General features: G+C 37.3%; 1 protein-coding gene across 2 annotated transcripts in view; it reads left to right on the top strand.

The window, feature by feature from the left end:
- MGAT4A (alpha-1,3-mannosyl-glycoprotein 4-beta-N-acetylglucosaminyltransferase A) overlaps window positions 1-25,511 on the top strand; it is an 84,942-nt gene that overhangs the window by 34,661 nt on the left and 24,770 nt on the right. For both annotated transcript variants that reach the window (XM_064438665.1, XM_064438670.1), the window contains exons 3-9: window positions 3,485-3,652; window positions 6,217-6,357; window positions 8,381-8,514; window positions 21,599-21,645; window positions 22,247-22,360; window positions 22,972-23,047; window positions 24,472-24,586. In XM_064438665.1, the coding sequence (XP_064294735.1) occupies window positions 3,485-3,652; window positions 6,217-6,357; window positions 8,381-8,514; window positions 21,599-21,645; window positions 22,247-22,360; window positions 22,972-23,047; window positions 24,472-24,586 (795 nt within the window). The remainder of the gene's footprint in view (window positions 1-3,484; window positions 3,653-6,216; window positions 6,358-8,380; window positions 8,515-21,598; window positions 21,646-22,246; window positions 22,361-22,971; window positions 23,048-24,471; window positions 24,587-25,511) is intronic.

Here is a 25,511-nt window from a genome sequence, read left to right as displayed (position 1 = left end):
TTAACTTTCTAAAGTCAGGGACAGGTCGTGACCACTATTGGTGGTACCGTAAGAGCCTAAGAAGTATTTTCTCCTTTGCAAGTGCCTTTCAGTATGAGATGAAATTTGATATGGCTGCTGTTGTGGGCTTTTGTCTGTTTTTAAGTAATAAGTATCTGAGCGGTTGATCAGTGCTTTGAAGTACTCCAAGTATGCCAAAGTTAACTGCTAGAAATATAAATTTAATTTGTTTTGTTTCAAAGTACAGTCAGTCATACTATAAAACAAGTACTAAAAAGCCAAATTACACATTAATCTCCAAATACATGAAAAGTGTTAGCTTTGTTAGTGTTAGAGATGTGAATGTTTAAAATTACTTAATGATTTTTACTTCATTTTGTGTAAATATCTAGAAAAATATTCATAAGGTAGTGGACTTATAGTCATATTTTATTTGTGAAGTTAGCATTTTCTAGTTTTACTTTGTTGAACAATATTGTTGCCCAACAACAACAAAAAAGTCATGCATTTTTGAAGGACGGGTTTCACCAGTTTGTGTATCCTTTAGAGTAGCCTTCTTAACCCAGATGCCTAGAGGACCTCACCTGTGACAGGTTGCCAGTTTGAAAAGGAGCTGTTTACCACCACACTCTGGGTGCCACCTGTCAGCTAGTTCCCCACCCACTGCAGAGACCATTTGTCTAGACCATAACACTTTAGTTTTTCTAGGAGGAGGCAGTGGGAAACTGTATGGAAAACCTTGGAGAAATCCATGCACACAATGCCCACCACTCCTCCTACATCAACCGAGCAGGTTACTTTGTTGTGAAAGGGGATCAGACTTGTCAAGCATGATTTGCCCTTGGTGAATCCGTGCTGGCTTCTCCCTATCACATGCCTCATTTGACTTGTGATAGCCCCCAGGAGCACTCATTCCGTAACTTTCTCAGGGACTGAAGTAAGACTGGACCTATAACTTCCTAGATCCTCCTTTAAGCCCTTCATGTAGGTGGGGCTGATTCTATGATTCTGTCATTCCATTTTACAGTGCCACAGTTGGGATCCTGTGTTCTTTGCTCAAAAACTGCTATGATAAGTTATGAAAATAAAAGTTTACTTCTACAGATATGATTTTAGATTTCTTTAAAAAGAAACTAATTACCTTTTTTGACATACTATATTAATTGTAAATTAAAGGTGTTATAACAGCTGCCTCCTCTGAAAGTATCATCTCCTCAGTAAGGGATTCTTGTTGGTAGTTCTTAATATGAAACTACAGTTTTCATTTCTTCACGTGATAAAACTGCCTTTTCACTTGACTCTTAAGTTTCTTGTGGTTTAATGACAGAGTTTTAATTTGCTGTGGAATTACAAGGGTCCTGTAATTCCAGTTTATGTACTATGTACCTTAATTAGGGTGTTAGGAAAAGCTTAATCTCTGTTTACAACTGAGTTTAGTTCTAAGATATTTGATTTTGCATTATGGAGTTTGCTAGGTGGAGGTGGCAGAGGAACTACTGTGATTCTCCGCTGTTTGACATCTTCCTAGGTAAATTGTTTCCTCTAGGCCTCTGTTGTTCCTCAGAGCACCAGAATCATCAGATGACTGTGTGAGATGTGCTGATATCTTTTAGTTAAGTGTAGGAAGAGGAATGGTCTCTGCCAAGACTTTGTTTAAGTCAAGAGAAGACCACCTGAATCCATCCTACTTGAGGTGCTGGAGCCTGAACCACAGGTTCCATAGGGTTCTCACCATTTTCCCAGAAGTACAGACTCTGCCATAGATGAGTTGAGCCTTTTTGAAGTCGGAAGAACATAAGTACCAAAGTTTGTCTGCCATCTTGTAGCATGAAGAAAGACAAGAAGGGAGGCTTGATGCTTCTGTGACTATCCACTGCTATAGAAGCCCCTGGTAAAACATTGTATGTCCTTTGGTTGCTCACCTGTTCTTCCCCATTTAGACAGAAGTTAACAGGGATCTATATAATCTGCCATCATCCATTCATTTTAGGGAGGGAATACGATTTGCATACTTGTGTGGCACCTACACTAGAACAATTCTATATTCATTTAGCTGTTAAGATGTTTTGTAACATTACTGTAACTAGTAGACATGGTTCCAAGCAATCTTTGATTTCTTTGGGTTATCATTGGCAAGTAAGAACGTCCTTCATGCCAGAAATTCTGGAAGATTTTCCTGGCCTTCTCAATACTGCTGACTAAAGCACCAAGTCCTGTTTCAAACATCAGTCTGGATTCAGTTGTCAGTGTGTAGTGTGCCTAGTACCGTATTATGGGCCAGCATCTGTGTTCTGGGTTTGTTGGCACAAAAGCAAATAACCATTTGGTTTTAATGAAAAAAGGAAAACAAGTCTGGCAAGGGAAATGTTTTTAAGAGGTAGTGAACTATGTTTTTATTTTTCTGTCTTCAAAACAGAGGGCATTTTAGCTAATTATGTTTTCTAAACATAATCAGAACAGTACATCCCAACTACAAGAAAGAAAATAAATGTAAATTGAGAGATGTTGGAGGAAATGCAGCATTATTAACAAGGGAAAGTTGAGTAATTTGGTTTTTACTCCATGTGTTACTGTAATGTAGCAACAGGAAGAGATTCAAATTGCTTGCAAAACTTCTACTTCCCTGCCATTGCAATACTAAAAGGCTGGAAATGGATAGGTAAATAACAAAAAGAAGACATGTCAATGGATGAGAGCTGTGTGGTTGGAATATTGATTGCATGGTATAAAATGACTTAAGGTACTCTGGTTTGTATCTGTAGATTCACTGAAGGAGAGTGATGGTGGTGGGCAGGAGATTGGAGGAAGTGACCAGTAGGAAGAAGGAAGGATGCACAAACCAGAGATTCTTACTTTGCTGGGTGGCAAGGGCACAGGCAATATATTGGGAAAGGAGTTTTGGTGTTTCCCTCTCCCTTTTGGCCTCCTTTCAAAGAACATACGTATGTATCTAGATTAGCAGGATTTTGATCAAAACTTTGTTCTTGCAAACGTGACAGTATTATTTAACCCAAGTTAAAACTTGGGTTTGGAATTGGTATGTCTGGAATATTGTAAAATTCCAATCATTCTTACAGAGTATAAAGAGGGGGCTTTCAAAAAGCATAACGTGTGCTTTTGTAAGGCACCACTCCTATTCTGCTTCTTAAAAGAAAGGATCTGTGGGCATCTGTTTCAAGAAAAGATTCAGAATTGCCTTGTGGTGCTGAGTAATGCAGACTCAAAGTTTGCCCCTGTCTGTGGCTACAGTGAGGGGCATACCCACCTCAGTGCCTGCTTTGCATCCCTGTCTGGTGCAGCTCACTTCTCCCTCTGTATGCTGTTTAAATCCTAAAATGCCTAACTCGGGTGGGATGGTGCTGGGCTGCGCCCTTCTTGGTTGAATTTCAGGTGCTGCATAGCTGAGTAGTCCCTGACCCTTGTTGGGTCTGCCTGTAGGTGTTTGCTTCCAAAAATAACCAGGATCATTTTTTTTTCTCTCCAGAAAAGTTGATTGCCTATCAACGGGAATTTCATGCTTTGAAGGAACGTCTTCGTATAGCTGAGCACCGTACTCTACAACGCTCTTCTGAGCTGAATGCTATTTTGGAGCAGTTCAGGCGTGCAGTAGCAGAAACAAATGGGAGTAAGAATGCAATGAATAATTTTTCAGGTACATACTGTGGTTGAGCTATTTTTTATAACTCTGCACTACTAATATCTCTTCTTATTACTATAGAATAAGAAATTAATACCCAGAAAGCCAAATGAAACTGTCTAGGGGTACAAATAAAACATCTATAATACCTTATATCTGGTGGGAATTTTTTTTTTCCAATTTCTATTCTTAATGATCCACCCACTCTTCATCCATTGACTTTAGGGACTGAACACTTATTCCACAAGTAGCTCCAAAAGTTTGGAACTTCTGGTTACTTATCTAATATACTGAATATATTTTGACAATAATTCACATCACTTTATTTAAATAGTGCTTGAGGGGAAAGGTAAGCAAACAGTGTTTAAGAAATGGATGAACTTGAAGCAATTAAAGTATGTTTAAAAGTCATCTGGAAAATGTAAAAATGTACAGGCGGGCTAAGGCATTGGTTATAATTTGGAAAATGTACAGATAATGTCCTTTTCAATAACTAGTGGTTAAATGTTGAACTGAGGAAGTCTTCTGTAAGCTTTCACCCATTTTGGAGGCTGATACTCAAGTTTGAGAGCTGTGTTTGGCAATATTATGAAATGCCTTTGCACTACTCACCAGTTTTGAAGTTAACTTTTAAAATCACACTATTACTACTTTAGTCACTCTGACTATTGCAGATGGAAAATGAATAATAAATAAATATAAACTTTCTGGTGAGTGGTCTGATTTGGTAGGTTGCAGAAATTTCACTGTATTGGCCTAATGAGGAATATGAACCCAAAGATATTTGCAAATCAAAAAACTGGATCAAGCTTTTTGAATCTCTTATCTACTTGCATTTGTGCTATAGCTTACTATCTTCTAAAGATGTTGTGGGTTTTTTTGGGGTGTGTGTGAGGGTGTGTGTGTGTGTAATTATAGGCCATCAGTGTTGATATTAAGGGTGAATTGCTCTGTCTGACACTAATGGCCTATCCAATCTGATCTCTGTAGCTTCCTGGATCTCCAGGCATGGTATGGATAAAGGTTACATTTAACACAGTCTGTGACTCTTGTCTTCCTCTACTGTGTTTTGCTGGTTTTGCTATTAAAGCAAACAATAGAGGAAGTCATGTAAGTTTGATACTGGATTTATGATTGTTATTATCATATTTATTTCTAAAAATTAGTTAGCTTGCTTATAGACAATATAGTCATATGGAGTTATATTCTAATGGAGCTGAAGTTACTGATTAACATTTTAGACTTTCTTCCATGTCTGGATCCCAACTGAGACTTCCTCATTTTTCCATGGGGAGCCATGATGGGAAGTCAGCTGAAATCTGAATTCCTGAGCTTTTGTGCCCTGAACTTACTGTTTGATAGATTAATGTAGTTAAGTATACATAATACTATTTAGTACTTGCTATCTTTGAAGCAGAAAGAATTCCAGATTATTTTATATAAATCATTATTCTTTAATACAAAGAGTTGCCATATTTTGAGATAACTTTTAGTCCAGCTTTTGCAGTTGAAGCTAAGGGAAATTTTAGCAGGAAAAGTAATATGTACCTGTATTGGAATCTATGAAAATCATCATCTTTACTTACGGCATCTATTTACAAAGGATTTTTCAAGATTATAAGTGGTTAGGAATTTAATTTCACCCAAAAACACTCATTAAAAAAAAACAAAACCCAAAACAAAACTTAAAAGAAAACTGTTCCAGCTTTATAGAAGCTACGCTCAGAATCTGAGAGGAATGACATTTATGGCATTACTTTTCTCACTTCGGTGCAATTCAGGTTTGGTTTTTTTTTTTGGAAACCATGAGTACAGTTTTACTTGACTTGATATTGTAAAGCCCATAAGTTTTCAAAGGTCCATATGCTATGATATTTGTCATTTGAAGTAAGACTTGTTTTCACACTTGGCGTAAGGAAATCAACACGCACAGCAGGGGAATTTAAAAACTGTTATTTGCAACTTCAGGAGCCACCTGGACATCCTGAGAGGCAGATATTCTAGAAGGAGCAAGAATTATTTTAAGTACTCTAATGGACTAAATTAAATTCATGTTAGCATTCATTTTATTGCAGAAATACTCAAAATCTTAATGTAAATTTAATGCTATTTTTTAATCTGTATGCATCGGCTGTGTATTTCAATATGTATTTGTAGCTTTGAAAAGTTATTTGCAGTAGCATCACTACATGGTGATGAGCTCCGTAAGCATAAGTAAAAAGTAATACAGGTAAATAAGCCTCCCATTTTGATTCACCGGGGGAAAAAGTAGCCCCAACCTAAATAAATGGAGCATTCTTTACTTCTGTGATTAAACACTAAGTCTTGTGTGATCAGGTAAGTATTAACTATATCTGTAGCAGGGTTACCGAGTGGAAAATAATATTGGCCGTAGTTTATTTAAAAAACTTAAAATGAGAAAAGACTTCCTTTGTACAAAAGATATAATGCCTCAGTAAAATGCATAGTTTGTTCTGCTTTCTCACTTAGGGCCAAGCTTGGAATATTGTATTATTTACCACTGCATAAAACTTCGTGTTTTTTGTTTTCCGCATTACTGATTTCATCTATGTTTGCAGATGAGACACTGAAATTGTTAAAAGAGCTAACAAGTAGAAAATCTCTTCAAGTGCCAAACATCTATTACCATTTGCCTCATTTGTTGAAAAATGAAGGAAGCCTTCAACCTTCTGTGCAGGTTGGCCTTGGAAGGACAGGAGGTATGCTAATACAATGTTTATTTTATGTGTTATATCTGGAGGACTTGCTAGTTTTAGTAATATAATTTACTGGATTACTTGGTAGATCAAGGACATCTTTAACTTGTGTGATAATGATATCTCTTAAAATTCGCACTGAATCTAAGATGAAAGGAGTCTGGCTTCAGCTGTGCTCTTTTCTGCATAATCTCAGTCACACCCCATCCCATGTTAAGTTACACACTAAGAAGCATTTAGTTTGGATGATTTTTTTTTAACTAAGTAAAAGGACAAAGCTCAAGATTCTGAATAACAGATTCTGAACTGCTAATAGACATACCCTTTGACTTTCGGATTTGTGGGGCAACCATGCATGGATATAATTATTAGTTTTGATGTTTCTGGGTTTTTTTGAACCATATATTTCAGTGTATAACTTAGAGTTGGGAGAACTAGAATAATCAGATAAAATTGCATCAAGAAAATTCATTTTTGGGGGGGGGGGGGGGGGGGAATCAGTGTTGTGCTGCAATACTGTTGATTCCCGCTCTCCCCCCCCCCCCCCCCCCCCCCCTTTTTTTTTTTTTCTAATCCTCACAGATTCTGAGTTTTGGTCATTAGGATAGCTGCATGGAATCCCACTCTTGGAGGTCTAGAAAATTAATGGCATAAAGCCCAACCAAGCTGACACACCTCAAAGTGTGTGCATGTGTGTTTAAGCTTGAAGGCCCCACCAATGAATCCTTGTTTCGCTGTGTGTCATCTGACTTGTGTTATTGTCCACTAGGCCTTTCTTTTTTAATTTTCTCCCCCTTCTCGCTTTGAAAGAAGCATTAGTTACTCCTGGCCAGTATATTTTTTTTTTCCATTACTTTACTAAGTTTGCTGCTTCTTTTAACAGAAGGCATGTCTGTGTGACAAGTATGTGGGCTCCAGCCATAGGGGGTTTTTTTTGCCTATAAACACAATTTATTTCAATGTTGTTATTCAGGAAGGAAAAGGCTCATGTTCCGTTATTGTTTCAGTTGAAGCCTCTGCTATATCCCCCTGGGAATATATGACAGAAGTTTGAAATTACAAAATAGAAACTGGTATCAGGTTTATTTAATTAAAAAGAGGGAGATTATTCTTAGTTAAATTATTTTCCTATCTTCCCCTTCCTGGTCACTGTGCTTTCTGAGTGTTCTAAAAATTCATAACTTGTTAATGTGTAGTTGCTAGGCGAGCAGGCTCAATAAGGAAGGATAAACAACATTTTTTAATACTTGATTGATTTTTATATATTTATGATGTGGTAAATAGTTTCACACAGATGGCTTGGCATGCTGGTGCTGACTTAATGAAGTCTGCTTTCTTTTACTGTGCTCCTGCTGCTGTCTGCTGTGTTCCTAGTAGGTAGCCAGCCCTGGGTACAGGGTGGGGTGCAGAAGAAAGGCTATGGGAAGGTTAAGGAACATGGGAGTCAAATAGCCAGCTGACAGATGGAGTTAATAGCATTGTAGCTGGGGCCAGATTGCTTTGCATTTGAGGTGTTTTTAACAGGGATAAGAGATTTCAGTGAGGGATTTCCAGGCAATCCTGATGACGTGGACTTGTTTTTCCAGAAGAACCCAAATCATGTGCAAGGAAAGTAGTAGTGTTTTTCTCAGCAGTGTCATTTTAGAAGGTGGCTTCTTGAAAGTATATACTTGAGTTGTGAAGAATGGTTATACCAATTTGAAAATAAAACTAAGTTAGGGAGTTTAATCACTCTGTAAGTCTTGGTGCACCTTATCTGATTAATACCATGGTTGTTGATTATTTTACCTATGCAATAGTCTGGCATGTCTAGGATTACTTTCTTTTGTTTGCTGTGTTCGCTCTGAGTGTTGTTGGTGATTGTTAATCATGCTCCTGATGGGTGGTATATTTTTAAACTATTTTTAATTACTGTTATGTGTCTTTTAACTTTTTGCATTTCTTAAGCAGTGCTTTATTGTGAGATAAGATTCCTATCTTGTGTATAAAATCACTGAAAGTACATTTCTGGTTTGTTTGATTTCAGTTTCCATTGTAATGGGAATACCTACAGTGAAGAGAAAAGTCAAGTCTTACCTTACAGAAACTCTCCACTCCCTTATTGATAAGCTGTCCCCTGAAGAAAAACTGGATTGTGTTATGGTTGTCTTTATAGGAGAGGTAATCACTTAAATATTTTTACAGAATTTCTAACCTGCCTTTAATCACAAGTGCTGCTCCTTTCAGGAATTGATGAGGATCTACTTGTTCTTCAAGATGTAAACAGATGACTGCCTTCTCCTTCCATGAAAAGGAGACAGTGTCAGTCTTGTGCTTCTGAGAGAAAAGAGCCTCAAGAGCCCAGCTTCTTTATTTATCAAGGGAACAGTGGATGCGGATTCAGTGGATTGGTTATTTTCCAAATCTTGTGATGCTTATACCTGGTGACAGAGATGTGCTAATTACCTTGTTTCTTCAACATCAAAATAATGGCTAAGGAAGTCTTTGGTTGTAGGGAGGATTCTTCCCATTCTCTTCATGCTGCTGCGTAGTCCTTCAAATGAGTGCTGCAGTTTGAAATGTTAGGCACAGATTGTTACTGATTTTATTTTCTGGACAGTGTGGCTATTGTAAGTCCAGACCTTTTTCATGGATTAATTCAAACAGTGTTCGGTTGGTCAGTTTGGCTCTGATTTAGTGGAAATCAAATTTAGGAAAATGATAAAATGCTTTCAGAAATGATTCTGTTGGCTGATGGGAATTGCATATACTTATTTTGGTCTGTATGTTTGTCTCAAAAGCCTGACCTGGAGAGTGGGAAGTTTATATACATGTGTTTGACCTTCATCCATCTAACCATATAGCCCTCTACTGAAACAGTGTGTTATGAGTCCCCAGATGAAAATTTGAATCCTCTCATTATAACTGTGAAAACAGATTTAATCCTGTGAGCCAGTGTCCATTCAGGGATGAATCGGTGGAAAATCAGATAGGCATTTTAATGCTTCTAGTTCTATTATCAGCACGTTTTAAAGCTTTCCTTGAAAAGTTTGTAAACCTTTTACCTGTACCTGAGAATGGATTCTTACGGTTTTCTAATACAAATTGCTCTGTTTTCTTCTTCTTGACAGTCAGTCAAAAACTATGTGTCAGCATAGATACTGCTTTCCTGCAGAAAATGCTCTTAAAATAACTTTTGGTTAAGAATACCAAGAGAACAGAATTCATTCTGAATTACTGGAACGATGGGTTTTTCTTCACTGTATTAGTTGGAGTCATTTTATTGCCTTTTAGTGTGGCTACTTTTCAAGGTTTAAAACTGAAGTTTTGTTTTGGGTTTTTTTTTGCTTAAGGAGGTCTGAGCTATGAAGACTGTGTGTTATCATTGGATTCTCTGTCTTCTGCAAAACTTACAATAGGAGTGAAGAGAATCCACACACTGTCCCCAGCTGTGCAAGTTTCTCTTGTTGCCTTAGACAAGCCATATTGCTATACCTGAGTTTTCCATAACTAAGTAACTTTCTTTGAGGTGGTGTGAAATTCTCTTTCATCTTGGGAATGATTCTACAGAAGTAACTGTGAAGGAACTAAACATTTTAACATGGGAGCTATTGCTTCTTTGCCCAAGAAGAATTGTGTGGTTTGCTCTGGAGTGGGATACTGTTGCCCTCTGTATCATATATATCTATCTCTCTGAGGGCAGCACTATGTGCTTACTCACATATCTGCTATGGGCACTGCAAGCCATGAATGTCTAGGGAAATTTGAGGAACCTAAGTTTAAATTTTTGTCCTCTTATAACTGTTCCTTATATTTGCTTACATTTTTTTTTCTTTACTTCATCCAATTTTGTCATTCCTGTTTTACTATTTCTTTGACCGTGTTTTATATTTTCTTAAGTTCACTATCATATAGTTTGAATTGTAATTGCTACAGGGAACTCTTTCAATGAATACAGTAAACACTTCATCCTGAACTATGTCATGTTTTTTTCTGAGTTATGCTGTATATTTCAGCCTCCTCCTGCAAGATGAAAATTGTAGGTTTATTAAGCATTTTCTCTGGCTGTTTGAAGGAAGGTCTTGCTCCCCTGATGGACTTCTGTTTCTTCTTAAACAAAAGGAAAGGCTTTAGCTTTTAAAATATCTTTGTCTGTGGGGTTTCCTAGCATAAAATGTGTTAGACTATTGCTGTTGTTAACATGTGTGCATTACTGAAGGCTTATTTTAAAATATATTAAAACTTTAACCAGCTATGCTTGTATTAAAAATGATGCCATAAGTTTCTGAAAAAAGGTATGGCCTCTGCTCAGTGTTTGTGTAGTTTAAATACAGCAAGAAATTATTGTAGTGTGAGGTTAGGTAATTTTGCTAGTAAGCTTAAAATTACTATCTGTGCTTTGTCTATAGGTTGTACCAACACAACAAAAAAGTGCAGGACTTTACAAAAATGTTTTTACGAGAGAATTATATGAAAAATGGTATTTTAAAAGGATTTTAGTATTTTCTTGCTGAATTTAATTGAGAAATCAAATTGGCAGTGTTTAAAAAGTGTTGCTGGGAGCCATAGTCATAGACTGTAATCTCTTTGTGCTAAGTACCCTAAAAATCTCCTTTAATCCTGCTATATTTTTTTAGCAGTTCAAAATCACTCCTTGTAAATTTGACTTTTTTTGCTAGAAAACAAGTTGAAAATTAAGGCTAATGGCCTTCTGCAAACAGCATGAACATGTGTAAACAGATGAGTTATTATATATATGGATGCATTATGGTTGCTAAATGAAGAGATCTGCATATTTGTTTACTGTATGGATATTTCTCAGTAATGTAATTATACACAGTAAATTTCCATACTGGAAGTCCAAGGAATTCTAAAATATCTCAGCTGATGTGATATCTAATCACCAATTTAAATAATTACTAGAATTGCTTGACAGTAAACTGTGCGATTTCCCAGTAACTGACATATGTCTGTGTTCTCCAATTTGTTAAAATAACTTTATTGCAGAATAATTCACAGGTACTCATTAGGATGACTAATAAATAGGCATGATTCAGTACACCTCTGTACTTAAAAATCTTTTTATTCCCCTTCACTATGTAGCTAGTTCATAGGCTCATCAGATGACTTGAAACAAGCGATTCAAATCTCATAAACCTGCTCTGTATAAGAACTTGCTTTCAGAATAAACTATAGGCTTCAGGTTTAAGAAACTATGAACTCCAGATGAAAATGGTTGTCTAGTATTTTTTATTTAACATGGTTTTAATTATCATGTGAAACATGGTTTTGAAGTACTTTACGTCATCATAGTGGAACAACAAACATACATATATAGATATATACATACACACACACTACTGAATATGAGAGAAATTAAAACACTTCTATTATCTCAACAATTTTTTTTCCAGTGGGGAGATCTCATTTACCATGAAGAAAATGCATCTTAGACTTGTTCTAAATATATCACTAATTATTGTCAGTCCACTTCATTAATCAGTGACTGCACTTAGCACAGCCTTTTGCAAACAGTAATCAGTGTATGTTGGAAGGATTGTTAAGCCCTTGATTTAACCAAAAATGTCAGACAAATCATTTTGGTAAGAATTAAAAAACACTACAGGTATGCAAAAGCATTTTGGTAATTCTGTATGCTAGTGATTGCATCTGACTAGGCCATAATTGACCAGCCATTTGTTCTTGGAGCACTAGTCCGTATATTACGCTTTCTCGCATATTGCTTATTCAAATCTTACTCTGTTTCATGTGTATACAATTCACATAGGCTAGGAAACTTGCATGTCATGAAGATCTTTTACTGTCACTGTGTCATCTCTTTATGTAACCAGTGACTGCTAAATTAAAAGATGCTGATCTTCAATAGTGTTTTCTCTGTCCCCCTTTTGTGGAGAATCTTTTTTTCTTTATTATTTGTTTGTAAAAGTTTCTGTACTGGTTGGGTCAGTGTGACACAAGCACCCAGTAAGGCACCATCCTGTGCACTGGTGTGAACAAAGCCTCAGCAAATTAAGCACTGAATGCACATACTGGGTCAAACCTTGCTGAACCTGTTTTGCATGTATTAACATTGGAGTCCAATATGGAAAACCTCTCCAGCAAAATAAACATACCTGTATTTTCACCTTTTATTGCTCTGGGCCTGAATTATACATCTCTTTTATGAGCAGATCTCTTGATAGAAAACAAAGATTTTTGTCGCACTTGCTCTCAGTGCAGATGTGTTAGTATCATCCCAGCTACAGAGATGCTCCATTCTTTCCACTAATTGTTGAAAACTTGAGAGTAGCCCCTTCCTGGAGCTGCCCTGGAGAATGTGTGCCTAGTCCTCAAAAGATCTGGCTGCACATCTCAGCCAGGAGAAAGACCAATAGATCTTAGCATATACATACATATATAGGTATGTAATATGTATATTTTTAAAAAATCAAAGCTAGGCAAGGCTATTGTGCTAAATGGTACGTTATCTTCACCAGGGAATTTTAAAGGCCTACATGGATGGTAGCCTTTGTTTGGGACATCTCACTCAAAATGAAGAGGATGAGCACATCTTCTAGATATACTGTCAACTCTCGTATCTGGAAGGGTAGCTTGGCTTGTCAGAGAGCATTTGAGATACTTCAGCTGCTGTTGCAATCCCTGCTTCTTAGGCACCTAAGCTTTGATTCCCAGAGTATGGGCTGCTGATACTGGGCACCATCATAGGATTTTACGCTCCTCTTTTCATCATAGTGACTAGCAAAATTTTTGTATGGGATTAAACCAATGATAAAAATCTGTTTTAGATCTCAGAAAAGATCCTTGACAGAATTTGAAAACTTCCATGTACCTGAGACAATTTTAGTATTATCTACAAACCAGGATTCATCAGTAATATGCACAAAACTAGTAGAAGGCTGTATGACACTAACATAACTTGTATCTGAGCGTCCTGTTTTGAATTGACCCTTGGTGTTTTTTTGGTGTGGGGGTGGTTTTTTTGTTGTGTGTGTTTTTGTGGTTGTTTGTTGTTTTTTTTCTTCTCCTGGCTGGTTGTCTTAAAAGCTAAACTTGTTCTCTGATGTGGTGCTGTGGTTCACAGCACAATCCATATGGATGTGTGCCCTCACGATTGAGGAGCTGACTGCAGGGCACAAGGGTTGGGAGGAACGAGAGTGGAGTGATGCAAGAATATATTTGTATTCCTACTCTTGCACCAAAGGCTTTGCATTGTGAAAGCCTGTCCTGAACTGAATTGGGTTAATCACAGAAATAACTGGTGAGAGAAAGATATTTCTTACCTGTGTGGTAGAGTGAGGACTTTCAGTAAGGGAGAAATGAAATCATTAGCTCATGTAGGACACAGAGTCTAGCTTTTGCTTATGTAACATTAGTGAGCTATGTAATGAAAGTATTCTGCATTCCTGATTTTCTGCTTTGCATCTTTTTTTCACATTCCCTTTATTTAACCTGAACTTGCTGCTTCAGGTCTGAAAGCAGACACTGTATTCCTGAAAAATTTTTTTTCAGCTGCATTTGTTGAACTGGTGTTATTATGTTTTTCCACAGGCTTTATTTATATCCATATGCTATTGCAAACGCTGGAAACCACTGCTACACTTTTATTCCTTAGGGCTTTTTCTTCACTGCATAAATATCCAAAAAAAGGTCCAAATGCTGCTTTAGTGGTAGCTTTTTCCTATGTGAATTTTAATGCCTTGTATGTAGGTAATTATATTCATATGTACTTTCACCATTTCAAGGCAAATATATATGTGCTTTGCCTTTTCTGGAGGCTGTTCAATTTCGCATTGCTTGCTATTTCAAATACATTGTAAAATTATTCCACCTATTCTACAGGGATTATGAAAGATCCGATAAAATTGTAGAAATCGGTAAGCAATGAAATGACGACACTTTGCAGATTAGCATGGTTGTTTCCCGGGGATTCTTTTTTCTTTTCTTTTTTTGGAAGGTGCTCTTGAATAAGTTAAGACTTACTTATAGTAGATTTCATTTAAGAATTAAAATCTGGACAATCTAACAGCCTAGATAAACCACGTTGTTTAGAATGTACTGTACAGTTAATGTCTGAATTTCCCCCCTCTTTCCCTGTAGCTTCTCTTCTTGAATTTGTAGTATTTTCATATTCTGCATTTTAATTTCCCTTCCTAGTGGCTTGGGAAAAAAAATGTTTGGAAATTTAGTGCCATCTTTGCTTCTATTTGCACTTATCTTCCTGAAACTGACTCTTTTTGACAACTGAATTAGAAATCTAACCCAAACAAAAGTTTGGACTCTTAAGGCAAGATCTGAGATTCAGAGAATCACTGAGATTGGAAGAGACCTCTAGAAGATAGTCTAGTCCAACCCCCTTGCTCAAAGCAGGGTCAGCTGCCAAAAACTTGTACATTTTACAGAGCATTTCAATATGTTTCTTGAAAATTATAGCTTTAAAAAAAGCTAAGGTGGCAAGTCAAACTTCCAGAACAAGAAAATGCTGCAATTACATTGCATGTGCACTGTATCATGGCATTTCATCATGTTTTACTTGCTTTTTTGTCATTTTGGTGGGTTTTTTTCCACCCAATTTGGAGAACCTAATGTGAAAATGAAGTTTTTCACTAGCTAGGTGCCAATGTTGACACATACAGTTTAATGTTTCATGGCAGCTGCTGTTCTGTAGTATTTTATATTGCCAAAGTCCAGTGTTTAGAATTTCTGATCACATCATGTTCAAGCCATGGGAATTGGATTAAGAGTAGTGCTTAGTGGCAAACTAAGGAAAACTTAATCTGTCGTGTACCAAGAATCACTATGTAAGTTGTTGCAGGAGGGGTGAGACCGGAAATAAAAGCAGGGGCAGGAATTCCATGCTTCACAATGGAATGTATATTTCTGAATTTAAAGGCTATTTTCATTCCTTCTAGCAGTGCCATATCATGTTGGTACTGCTAGAGTACAAGACCATGTCTTGTATGATCTGATGCAAAGTGTTTGTGCGCTTGCTCTGCCTGTGTGTCAGCCTGGCTCCAGCCCTGTTTGGACTCGCTGTTTTGCTTGTTTAGATTTTACATATATGGATTAGAACTGATTCTTGGTTTGACATGGTGATGCAGGTGCAATCCAGTTGCTGCTAAATGAAATTAAGAGGCAAAATCTAAAAGACAGTATTTTTCACTTGGTACGTAGCTAAATTGTGGACCTTGTTGCTACTGGATATTGTGAAATACAAGTAAGTAAATGGGTTCTGAAATTAATCAGGCAAATTCACAAAGATCAGATCCAGGAGGAGCTATTGAATGTAATGGTATGGATACCGGTCAGGCCCTAGGAAGTATAAACTGTTGATTTCCAAGAACTAGGAGGTATATCAAGGGAAGGAAGGTTCATTCTGTACGTACCCTGTTTATTGCCCTCTACTCTGCACTGGTGTGGCCCCATCTCAAGTACTGTGTGCAGTTTTGGGCACCTCAGTATAAGGGCATGAAACTATTAGGGTGTGTCCAGAGGAGGGTGACCAAGATGGTGAAAGGTCTCAGGGGCAAAACTTATGAGGAGTGGCTGAGATTACTTGGTTTGTTCAGCTTGGAGAAGAGAAGGCTGAGGCATGTCCTCACCACTGCCTACAACTTCCTCAAGAGAAGCAGCAGAGAAGAAAGTGCTGATGATCTCTCTCTGGTAACCACTGATAGGACACATGGAAATAGTATGAAGCTGGATCAGGGGAAGTTCAGCTTGGACATTAGGAAAAGGCTCTTCACTGAGAGGCTGTTCAGTCACTGGCACAGGCTCCCCAGGGAAGTGGTCATGACACTAAGACTGTCAGAGTTCAAGGAGCATCTGGACAGTGCTTTTAGTCATATGGCAGTCCTAAACTGCAGGAGGAGCAGGGAGCTGGACTTGATGATACTTATGGGTCCCTTCCAACTTGAGATATTCTAGGATTGCATCTTTTTTTTTTTTTCTATGCATCTGCTACTGGCTAAGACAGTAGATAGACCTTTGGTCTAAAATGCCATGGTTTTCCTTATGTTTTGAGAAAGTCTGCCTTCTGTCATTCTTGAAGGTATGAAGGAGGCAGGATTTAATAGTATGAAAGGTTTAGAATCATAGAATCATTTCTTTTGGAAAAGGCCCTTAAGATCAAGTCCAACCATTAACCTAATACTACCAAGCCTACCACTTAACCACATCCCTAAGTGCCATGTCTACACGTCTTCTAAGTACCTCCAGGGATGGTGACTCAGCCTGTTCCAATGCTTGATAACCCTTTCAGTGAAGTAGTATTTCCTAATATCTAGTCTAAACCTCCCCTGATGCAGCTTGAGGCCATTTCCTCTCATCCTATGACTAGACACTTGGGAGAAGATACCAACACCCACCTTGCTACAACCTCCTTTCAGGTTGTGGTAGAGAGTGATAAGGTCTCCCCTCAGCCTCCTCTTCTTCAGGCTAAAAAACCCCAGCTCCCTCAGCTGCCCCTCACAAGACTTGTTCTCCAGACCCTTCACCAGCTGTGTTGCCCTTCTCCGGACACGCTCCAGCAATTCGATGTTCCTCTTGTACTGGGGGGCCCAAAACTGAACACAGTGTTCAAGGTGTGGCCTCACCAGTGCCGAGTACAGGGGCACGATCACTGCCTTGCTCCTGCTGGCCACACGATTGCTGATACAAGCCAGGATGCTGCTGGCCTTCTTGGCCACCTGGGCACACTGCTGGCTCATATTGAGCTAGCTGGCAACCAACACCCCCAGGTCGTTCTCTACTGGGCAGCTCTCCAGCCACTCCTCCCCAAGTCTATAGCATTGTGTGAGGTTGTGACCCAAGTGCGCATGATACATCTGAGCTATATGCTGCTTCCTGGGACTGCCCATGCAACTTGTTCTTGGAAATCTGGTCAATACTATGTCCAGAGAGCCCAAGCAATCTAAGGATTCAGCAAAGGAGACCTGAATGTGTTCATTAGATAAAGCCTGCCCCCAAATGAAACAATTGCAGCTACTAATAATGAAAGCAAAGAAGCAACAATCCATTCCCCTTTCTTAAAACTAGAAATCTTGGTTTTGTCTGACAGTTGCCTAGCTGTTAATCAGAACTTTCTAACTTCTTGTTCTGTCTGCTAGCTAATATATTCTACTGCTTTGCTATGCGCATGCTCACTCATAAAAATCAATAAAAAAGGTTGGAAAGTTCATTGCTGCTCTGGTTCTTTGTATGTTTGTTATGAATAACAACGTTTGTTCAGACAAACCTTAGAATAATTGCAAATTTGAAAGGCAGCCTCACCTAAACTAGAGAAGGTACTTTAGAGAATTGTAGGGCAGCATCGTACAAAACCTGAGGAAATTTAAGGACTACTTTTCACTGACAGTCTGAAACTTTAGATTGTTCCACAACGGACTCTCACTTTTCTTTTAGAAAGCACTCTATGTATCTCATCAAAATTGCTGATGCAAGGAGTTAAATCTTAGCTGTTGCCATATTCACAGGCTTATTAAACTCTGTAGATCTCATAAGCTAAAAATCTTTTCTTGCTGAAAGTTTAGATAGGCTCAAGGGTATACTGGTGAGGTACCTCAAAGAGGAGTCTCCTGAGGAGTATTAAATACACAAAATCACATCTGTCTCAGGAAATAACTTGAATTGAAGGTAGTTGTAGTGTAGATGGTAGCAGGAAGGAGTATTGAGTATTCTTGCCCTCTTCTAATTGTTCGCTACGTATCTGTTCATGGCTGCCACTACTGGAAGCAAGATCCTAAGCTGGATATCTTTGGTCTGATCTGGTATGAATGAAAAAAGGAGGATGTCTTGCTTCAAGTGTTCTTGCTTTCTCTGAGATCAGTATTCTCTTATGAGAAAGAAGAAAGAACAGGTGAGAAGATTTGAACTGCTGATATTGAAATAACCACCCCTACTTATGCAACTCATTAGTTCCCAGAGATCCACTTGTAACAGGGCAAACTTGTTTATAAGGCTCCATGTGATTAATTTATAAGATACATCTTTGTGTCTGGCACTGTTAACTCTTTGGTTGTACCCTATCACAAATTTGCATTTAATAGCTTTAAAAGGATTAGTTCTTAAAATGTTCATTTTTGTTTCTTTTGCTTGGGTCCCAAATTCCTAGGGATTATTTAATCTTCAACCTTAAGAGTTTCACTAAGGAAAAATTCTGGTTTCGCTATTGCCTTCTGATTTGGTAGACAAAAATATTCATAGCTGTAGTCTTACAGGTTGTGCTGCTTCAGTTGGGATCACCAGTAGCATTTCCTTTCGATAGTTGCAAGCAGCATTGATATCATGAAAGAGTTTTAAGTTCATTGTAGCAGACCCAGAATTCACCTGGGATCTACCAGATGATCCTCACTGGAAGTCTGAAGAACAGTTACACTTTGTCTTTCATGGATTACTTCCTTTTGATTAATTGGATTTCTCTTGTCCTGTTTAAGGTTCTTGGAGAAGACAAGGGTATTACTCCTTCATGTTATATATAGTTCATAATGATTTTCAGCTGTCGTGTGTCCTGCATGTTGATAAAGGGGACCTTAGGTCTTATTTTGTCAAGGCAGTAAATGCTTTCTTCTTCAAAAATGGGGAATAGATTTTGGTCAATAACAGATTTTTTTTTCTGTCACTTTTCAGTAACTAGCTGAATTTATTGATACTGTGTGGAAGATTCTTAGGTTAGAGCAATTATCTGGCTTTTCCGGGTTTCCTTCCACTGCTACCCTGAAAAGTCTTCTGTATTGTTAACTCCTCCCTTGGGTATAATTACAGCTTGATCAAATTTATTGCATGTTCTTATATATTTCATGAGGTTGTGTGAAATAACTTACAAATGCCATGTTCCTGGGACATGTCCACAGCTGAAGGGTGTTGGCGAAGATCCCACTTAGTGTTAGGCTGGGTAACGAGAGGAGCTGGTTGCTTCTGGAAGTTCTGATGTGGAAAGATAGCAGTCAACCTGCTGTCCTGAGGCAGGTGTTGAAATCCTGGTTCTGAATCTCCAATGCTGCTGGTACATATAAATGAAACTGCTTCTTTAGAAATAATGGCAGGATATCGAGTTTTTGATGCATTTGCTTGTGTGAAAAATGGCATCAACTCTTTTAATCTCAGTGTTCTTTTTCACTCTAAAAGTGGCATCTCTTTTTGCATTGTTGCTTCAGAAGGAAGGTTACCTAGTAAACCATCACTGGTATTTGCCATATCTCGTATTCAGTGCAGCTAGACCAGACTATCTTGACTTTGTGATAGCAGCACAGGTTACAATATGAGGTTGGAAGTCTACAGGCTACATCTCTTTAATGTGAAGCTATTGTGATTGCAGCTCTGACTGGGAAACTACCAACCTTTTGGATGAAGGACACAAACAAATAATGGGAAGTAATGAAAAAAGCCTTATTCCAGACTTTCTTTTTTTTTCTGTGGTGTCTTCTGTGTAAGTGTGTAACGTTTTAAAAGCACTAGCAAGGTTTCAAGGTGTATCTGCAAAATAGGTCAAAACTATGTTCACTACAAGGAGACTTGCACTAAGGCAGAGGCTTGTGACCAAATATGTGCTTTCAATTGGGATGAAGTTGTTTCTGCTCTGTGTATGTATATATATATTTACATTTCTGTGTATATATGTATAAAATCTTGCATTTTTCTGTGCTGTTTAACAAGTGTTTGAGTTATTAACTCTAAATTGGGTAATTGAGATTTGGCATGCTAACTAGAAATTCAAATTTCCTTTTTCCTATGCTGACTAAACAACAATTTCTGTATTTTTAATGTTTAAAAGTTTTTAAAAAATGTTTCAGTTAAATATTATATTTAGGTAGTCAGTGATTTGCAACTGTTGTACACAGCAGAAAACGTTATGTCTTAAACTCCATCCCAGTAATGAACTGTGCATGAAAAAATCCCTATGTGTATTTCAAAACTTAGTGATACATCAAGGTCCATGTGGACCTGTGAGTCCGCTTATGTGGAAGTCACTGTAGGATGAGTTTTAAATTGTGAACACCTTATCTGCTTATTAGAACTTCGGTACAGCACTAGGCATAGCACTCAGGACGAAAATATGTCTTAAACTTAAGACAAATGCTTTCTACTCACATGCTCTTCTAGCATTTAGAACCTGCTTTTGGAAGAAACCGACTGCTGTCCTATTTGGAAAAGTGTGTGTCATTAGCACTATGTGTTGGATGTTATAAAAATAAATCTTTAAAAATAGGAATGGTGATTTTTAAGATCAAAGGGTAAGCACCTTTATCAAACAAGATTAGTGGTTGTCTAGAAATGCTTGGGAGAGATTTATTTTCTGAGTATAATCCTTTAATGATAATCTGCATTACAAATTCATCAGAAAAATTATGAACCGTTACTTTGTTTCCAACATTTCAAAGGCAGCTATTTCTGCAGAATACTCATGAGCCATCAGAATATTGGTTGATTTATAGACTGTAAAATTTTTTATGAAGACTGATAGATGGTATGTCAAATTATTAGATTATTAAGTATAACAAAGGTTAGGATTTTCAGTCACATCTATGAATTCACAAACTCTCTCTTCCTGGAATGCTTGTGTATGACCAAGTGAATAGGTTGAATAATCAGCCAGTTCTGGCAAGTTAGGTCATCTAGACTTTTGAGAATGTCATGATTTATATTTTAACCAACAAGGAATTTTTTGAACCCATGCATCTTTAAGAATGGGGTGATTGATAGTCCCTGAAGTTTAATCTCTGATGCAAAAAAGCTGCCCTAGTCAGGAAAACAGCATGTTCATTGCTGTCTGTGGTTGAGGCATCCATGCTTTAAATGAAAAGTTTAGAAGATGTATTTTTGAAATAAGAGCTTGTGTTCAGTGCCCTGTTTTCCAGAAAGCTTTCCTTGGTAATATTTTCATATATATTATTATTGTATAACAATAATATGAAGTTCTTTCTACACAAACACTGAGTGATCATTTTGTCATTAAGAGCATGAGAGGCTGCAAGAAAATACCAACAATTGGATTAGAACTGTCTGTTAAAAGCAGATAGGAGGCAAATGCTATTCTCCCCTGTTAACAAAAAAAACCTGTTTCATCTTCCATTAGACATAAGACATAGTTACAAGTGTGATGTGTTCCTGTATTACTGAAATATCTTACATGCTGAAATTGATTTTCAAGTGCAGCTACCTCCAATATTTATTTTTCTGGATTCTGTTAAAGTGTACCTCCAAAACTGTTAATTATTCTGTTTGTTTTTTGTGTTTGTTTTTTTTCCAGACTGATCTTGATTATGTTAACAGTGTTGTTGCAAGCCTGGAAAAAGAGTAAGTCGTAGTTTTAATGGGGGACTTTGCTTATTGGTGGGTTTGATTTTTTTGTTTGTTTGTTTTTTCCTAAATCAGGTTGTGATAAGTAATACAAAGTATTCTGCAAATAGGAGACGATGCATTTTTGTTTCTTGGGGGTTTGGACTTTTGAGCAATGAAGTAATAGATGACAAATTAAGGAGCAGTGATTCAGTAAGTTAAACTGTAAAACAATAAATGGGATTAAATTATTTTGTGCAATATAAACAGATGGGATTGGTTTAACATGAATGAAAATTTCTGACGTCTGTGTTGGGACTTTGTATTGCATGTGTTCAAAGAGAACTATAGAGAAAAAAACCCACAAGGTTCTGAAAGAAAGAAAGGCAAAGGTATTTAAAATCTAGTTATAATCCTGATTATTGGGCAAGGGGCTGTACTGCTCTGAAGAAGATGCTAAGGAAAACAATAATTTCTTATATACTGCTTTTATTTTACATGCCTCATTTGAATAAGTCATTGTTGTAACCAGACATCATAACTGTACCAACAGAAAGCAAGGAGGAAGTCTGTAGGACTCAGAATCTCTCATGTGACTTTAGGATGTTTGTATCGACAGGTTTTCCACAGAGATCAATTCTGGCTTGGTGGAAGTAATAGCCCCTCCTGCAACGTACTATCCTGACTTGACAAATTTGAAAGAGACGTTTGGAGACTCAAAAGAGAGAGTGAGGTTAGTTTATTCCCCCAGATCTTTTCCCATCTCCTCCCGCACCCACGCTTTTGTTTATGAAATGGCAAGTGGGATGTGAATTCTTGAAATGTTTTCTTACTGTAATTCTTGAAAGTATGGAGATGCTAAAAGTGCTCTGTGAATCCATCTCATTCCTATCTGCATGCTGTTTTGTGCATGATCAGGGCCTAATGCTATGCTTGGTTGAATTCTTAGTGTTAAATTTTGGGAGAACTGAGACTTGATATACTTTTTTTTTGCTGTATGTAGACTTTTTTGTTTACCATTTTTCTTCCTGAAATACAGTATAAAATGCAGTAATTCCTGCTGAATTACAGTTTAAAATGCACATGTATTTTTTTGTGAAATGTCAGGTAGTTTTCACAAAATCAGATTCAAGTTAAACCAGTTTTATGTCTGTATTAAAGCATAAGTTGAAAGCTTTGTTCCTTTTTTCAGACATAAGATTTCCCGAGAGAACAATGCCAAAAGCATCTGTCCTAACATTTCACTATATATGCCTCATTCTTCACAGTGAGATTTACTTTGCATGTCCAGCGTGTATTGAAATAACTTTTTTTATAATCCTTAAGCTTTTAATTTAATTTCAGATGGAGAACAAAACAAAACTTGGATTATTGTTTTCTTATGATGTATGCCCAGAAAAAAGGGGTTTATTACATTCAGGTAAATTTATCTTCTTTGTTTTGACACAAGTTTTCAAATGAGTTTCCAGAAATTATGCTGTTGGACACCTCAGAAGGACCTACCCAGAACAGAGAACTTGATTCCATAGTTGAAGGAGGGTATTAGGTATGGAGGTTATGGTATATGAGGAAGTAATCTGTGGAGGACACTGTCTCTGAAGTAGAAAGCAACTTGTCCTACAAGACTTATTTTATCTTAAGGTGCTTATTAAAAAAAAGTGAAAGGATACAGACAGCTTAACTACTGGTTTTTTCCTTGTCCCCCAAATGAGTTACCATTGAGTCACCTAGGCAAAAAAAACCACTAGTGTAGTTTTGAGTGGAAGTGGAGCTAAAATCCATTTTTACTTTCTTTTGAAGGCAAGTGCAGCATCACTTTAATATATTTTGTATACATACATTTTTCAATGTGTTGCCAGACTTGTTTTCTTTTTTAGAGAGACTTTCAAGAATAGAGTTAAGCAATTCTTCTTAAATTTGATTTAGCTCAGAATTATTTCTATTGTGTCTTGCTGCTTTGAAATAGAAGCCTTACCTGCAGATATAGTGAGTAACTGTGCTTATAATCTTTATTTAGATTTTGGGACTGTGTCCTTTGGGTATAAAGCTTCACTCATCTCATCTAGTTTTTACAAAGCTATGCTGACTGCTCTCGGAAACCTGTTGGAAACGCTGCTCTCCTGGAAGCTGCACAGTCAATAACGAGACAGTCTTTTTGGAACTAGGCAGTCTCACAAATATTAGTGCCAGCACAAGGGGAAGAGCGTGAACACACTGTGACAAAGGACAGGAGAAGCAGGATCCTTAAAGCAGTGGCTGGCACTTACTATGAATTGAAGGGATTGTAGCACCCCATCTTGACAGTTCTGCTGCCCGGACTAGATTATTAGTTTGTACTATGCACCTGTTCTTCTGTTTGATAGCTAAAGCCAGGTGAAATATATCCCACCTGTGTAGACAACGTGTCTCTTGGCTTCCTGTCTTAGAGGAGAAATTCTTTCAGTGCTGTTAGGTGCGTGAGTAAACAGAGCCATGTTTGTGTACAAGTAATACAGATGTTCTACTTGTTCTACTGATGATGTCACAGTCTAACATTATTTCATGGATGATTTTTCACAGAAGAGAGAAGCTAGAAAAGACATGTTCCAAAGTAATAAGTTGAGGTACGTTAGTGGAGCCTTACTACTGAAAGATTCTGGATTATTTCTCCACAAATAGACAGACTGTGATCCCTACAATAGTTACTCTTGGCTATAGCATCTAGGTTTTATAGCAGTTCTTGCATTAGAAATATATGGCTATGTGTTAGCAATATATTATAAATCAGTATTTTCTAGCTGTACTTTTTCCTATTGCTTTGCTGGTGCTTTTTTTATTTATGTTATCACTGCTACCTTCCTTTAGCTTGAAGATGACATCGTAGTCAAGCAGAATTATTTCAGCACAATAAAAAATTTTGCACTTCAGCTTGCTTCTGAAGATTGGATGATTCTAGAATTTTCTCAGCTGGGTTTCATTGGTAAGAAAATGTTTACTTCAGTAGTTTGAAAAAAACACATTCATCCTCACAGTCTGTAAATTAATAGTGATCTGACTTCAAAGTTACCTTCTTTGTACTGGAAATAGACCAAGAAGTAGAAATTAATTGATTTTTTTTTTTAGGAGCTCTGGTTTAACTCATGTTTTTGTTTTTTCCCCAGTTGTTTCGTATACTTTTGTCTGACTGAGGCAAACTCAAACTGTTGGAAAAGAGGGCATTTTTATAACCAAAAGTTAATTTATAAAAGTACTAACAGTTGAACTGCAAGGAATGACTTATTTTGAATTTAGCTGCCATTAAAACAACAATATCATTAAAACACAACTGACTGAAGTAAAAGAAGAAAGCATGAAAACGAACTCTGCCTAAAACAACTTAATTGGTGTTTGTGCCAAAATTTCCAAGAATCAGCAGGCATCAGTTTGTCTTGGTTGCAAGAAGTTATGACAGTCTGCTCCTTCTTGGGTGTAGTCAGAGTCTATCTGTCATTTGCAGTGAACAACAGAGACACAAGCTAATGGAGCATCTTGGGCTGTTGTGGATTGACTACCAGGGTGCTGTTGAAATTACTTTATGGTTCTTTGCTCTTACACTAATATGTTTTTATTGAGAGGTAGTAGACTTAACAGAAAAGCAATGAAAGAGAAGTTTTGAAGGGATTTTACAAATCAAAAGGTTATTTTAAGACTGCAGTGTTATGATCTGTTTAGAAGTGCTAAGTCGGAAATATGCAAGGAAAAATCAAAAGCTAAGGCAGACTGTAGAGATTCCTGTAGGGAGTCAACAAAAATGATTCCGATGGAAAGAAGTTGAGCTCAGAACAGGAAGATGATCCTACATGTAACAGATAAAGTGCAGTCCTGAGTTCTGTCATTCTCTTGGAAATACTTATTGTTCTTTTGCT

This window comes from Phalacrocorax carbo, chromosome 1 (genome assembly GCF_963921805.1).
Source record: "Phalacrocorax carbo chromosome 1, bPhaCar2.1, whole genome shotgun sequence".
NCBI classification, from domain to species: domain Eukaryota; kingdom Metazoa; phylum Chordata; class Aves; order Suliformes; family Phalacrocoracidae; genus Phalacrocorax; species Phalacrocorax carbo.
Note: the sequence above shows the minus strand (reverse complement) of the source record. Positions and strands in the feature narration are given on the sequence as shown.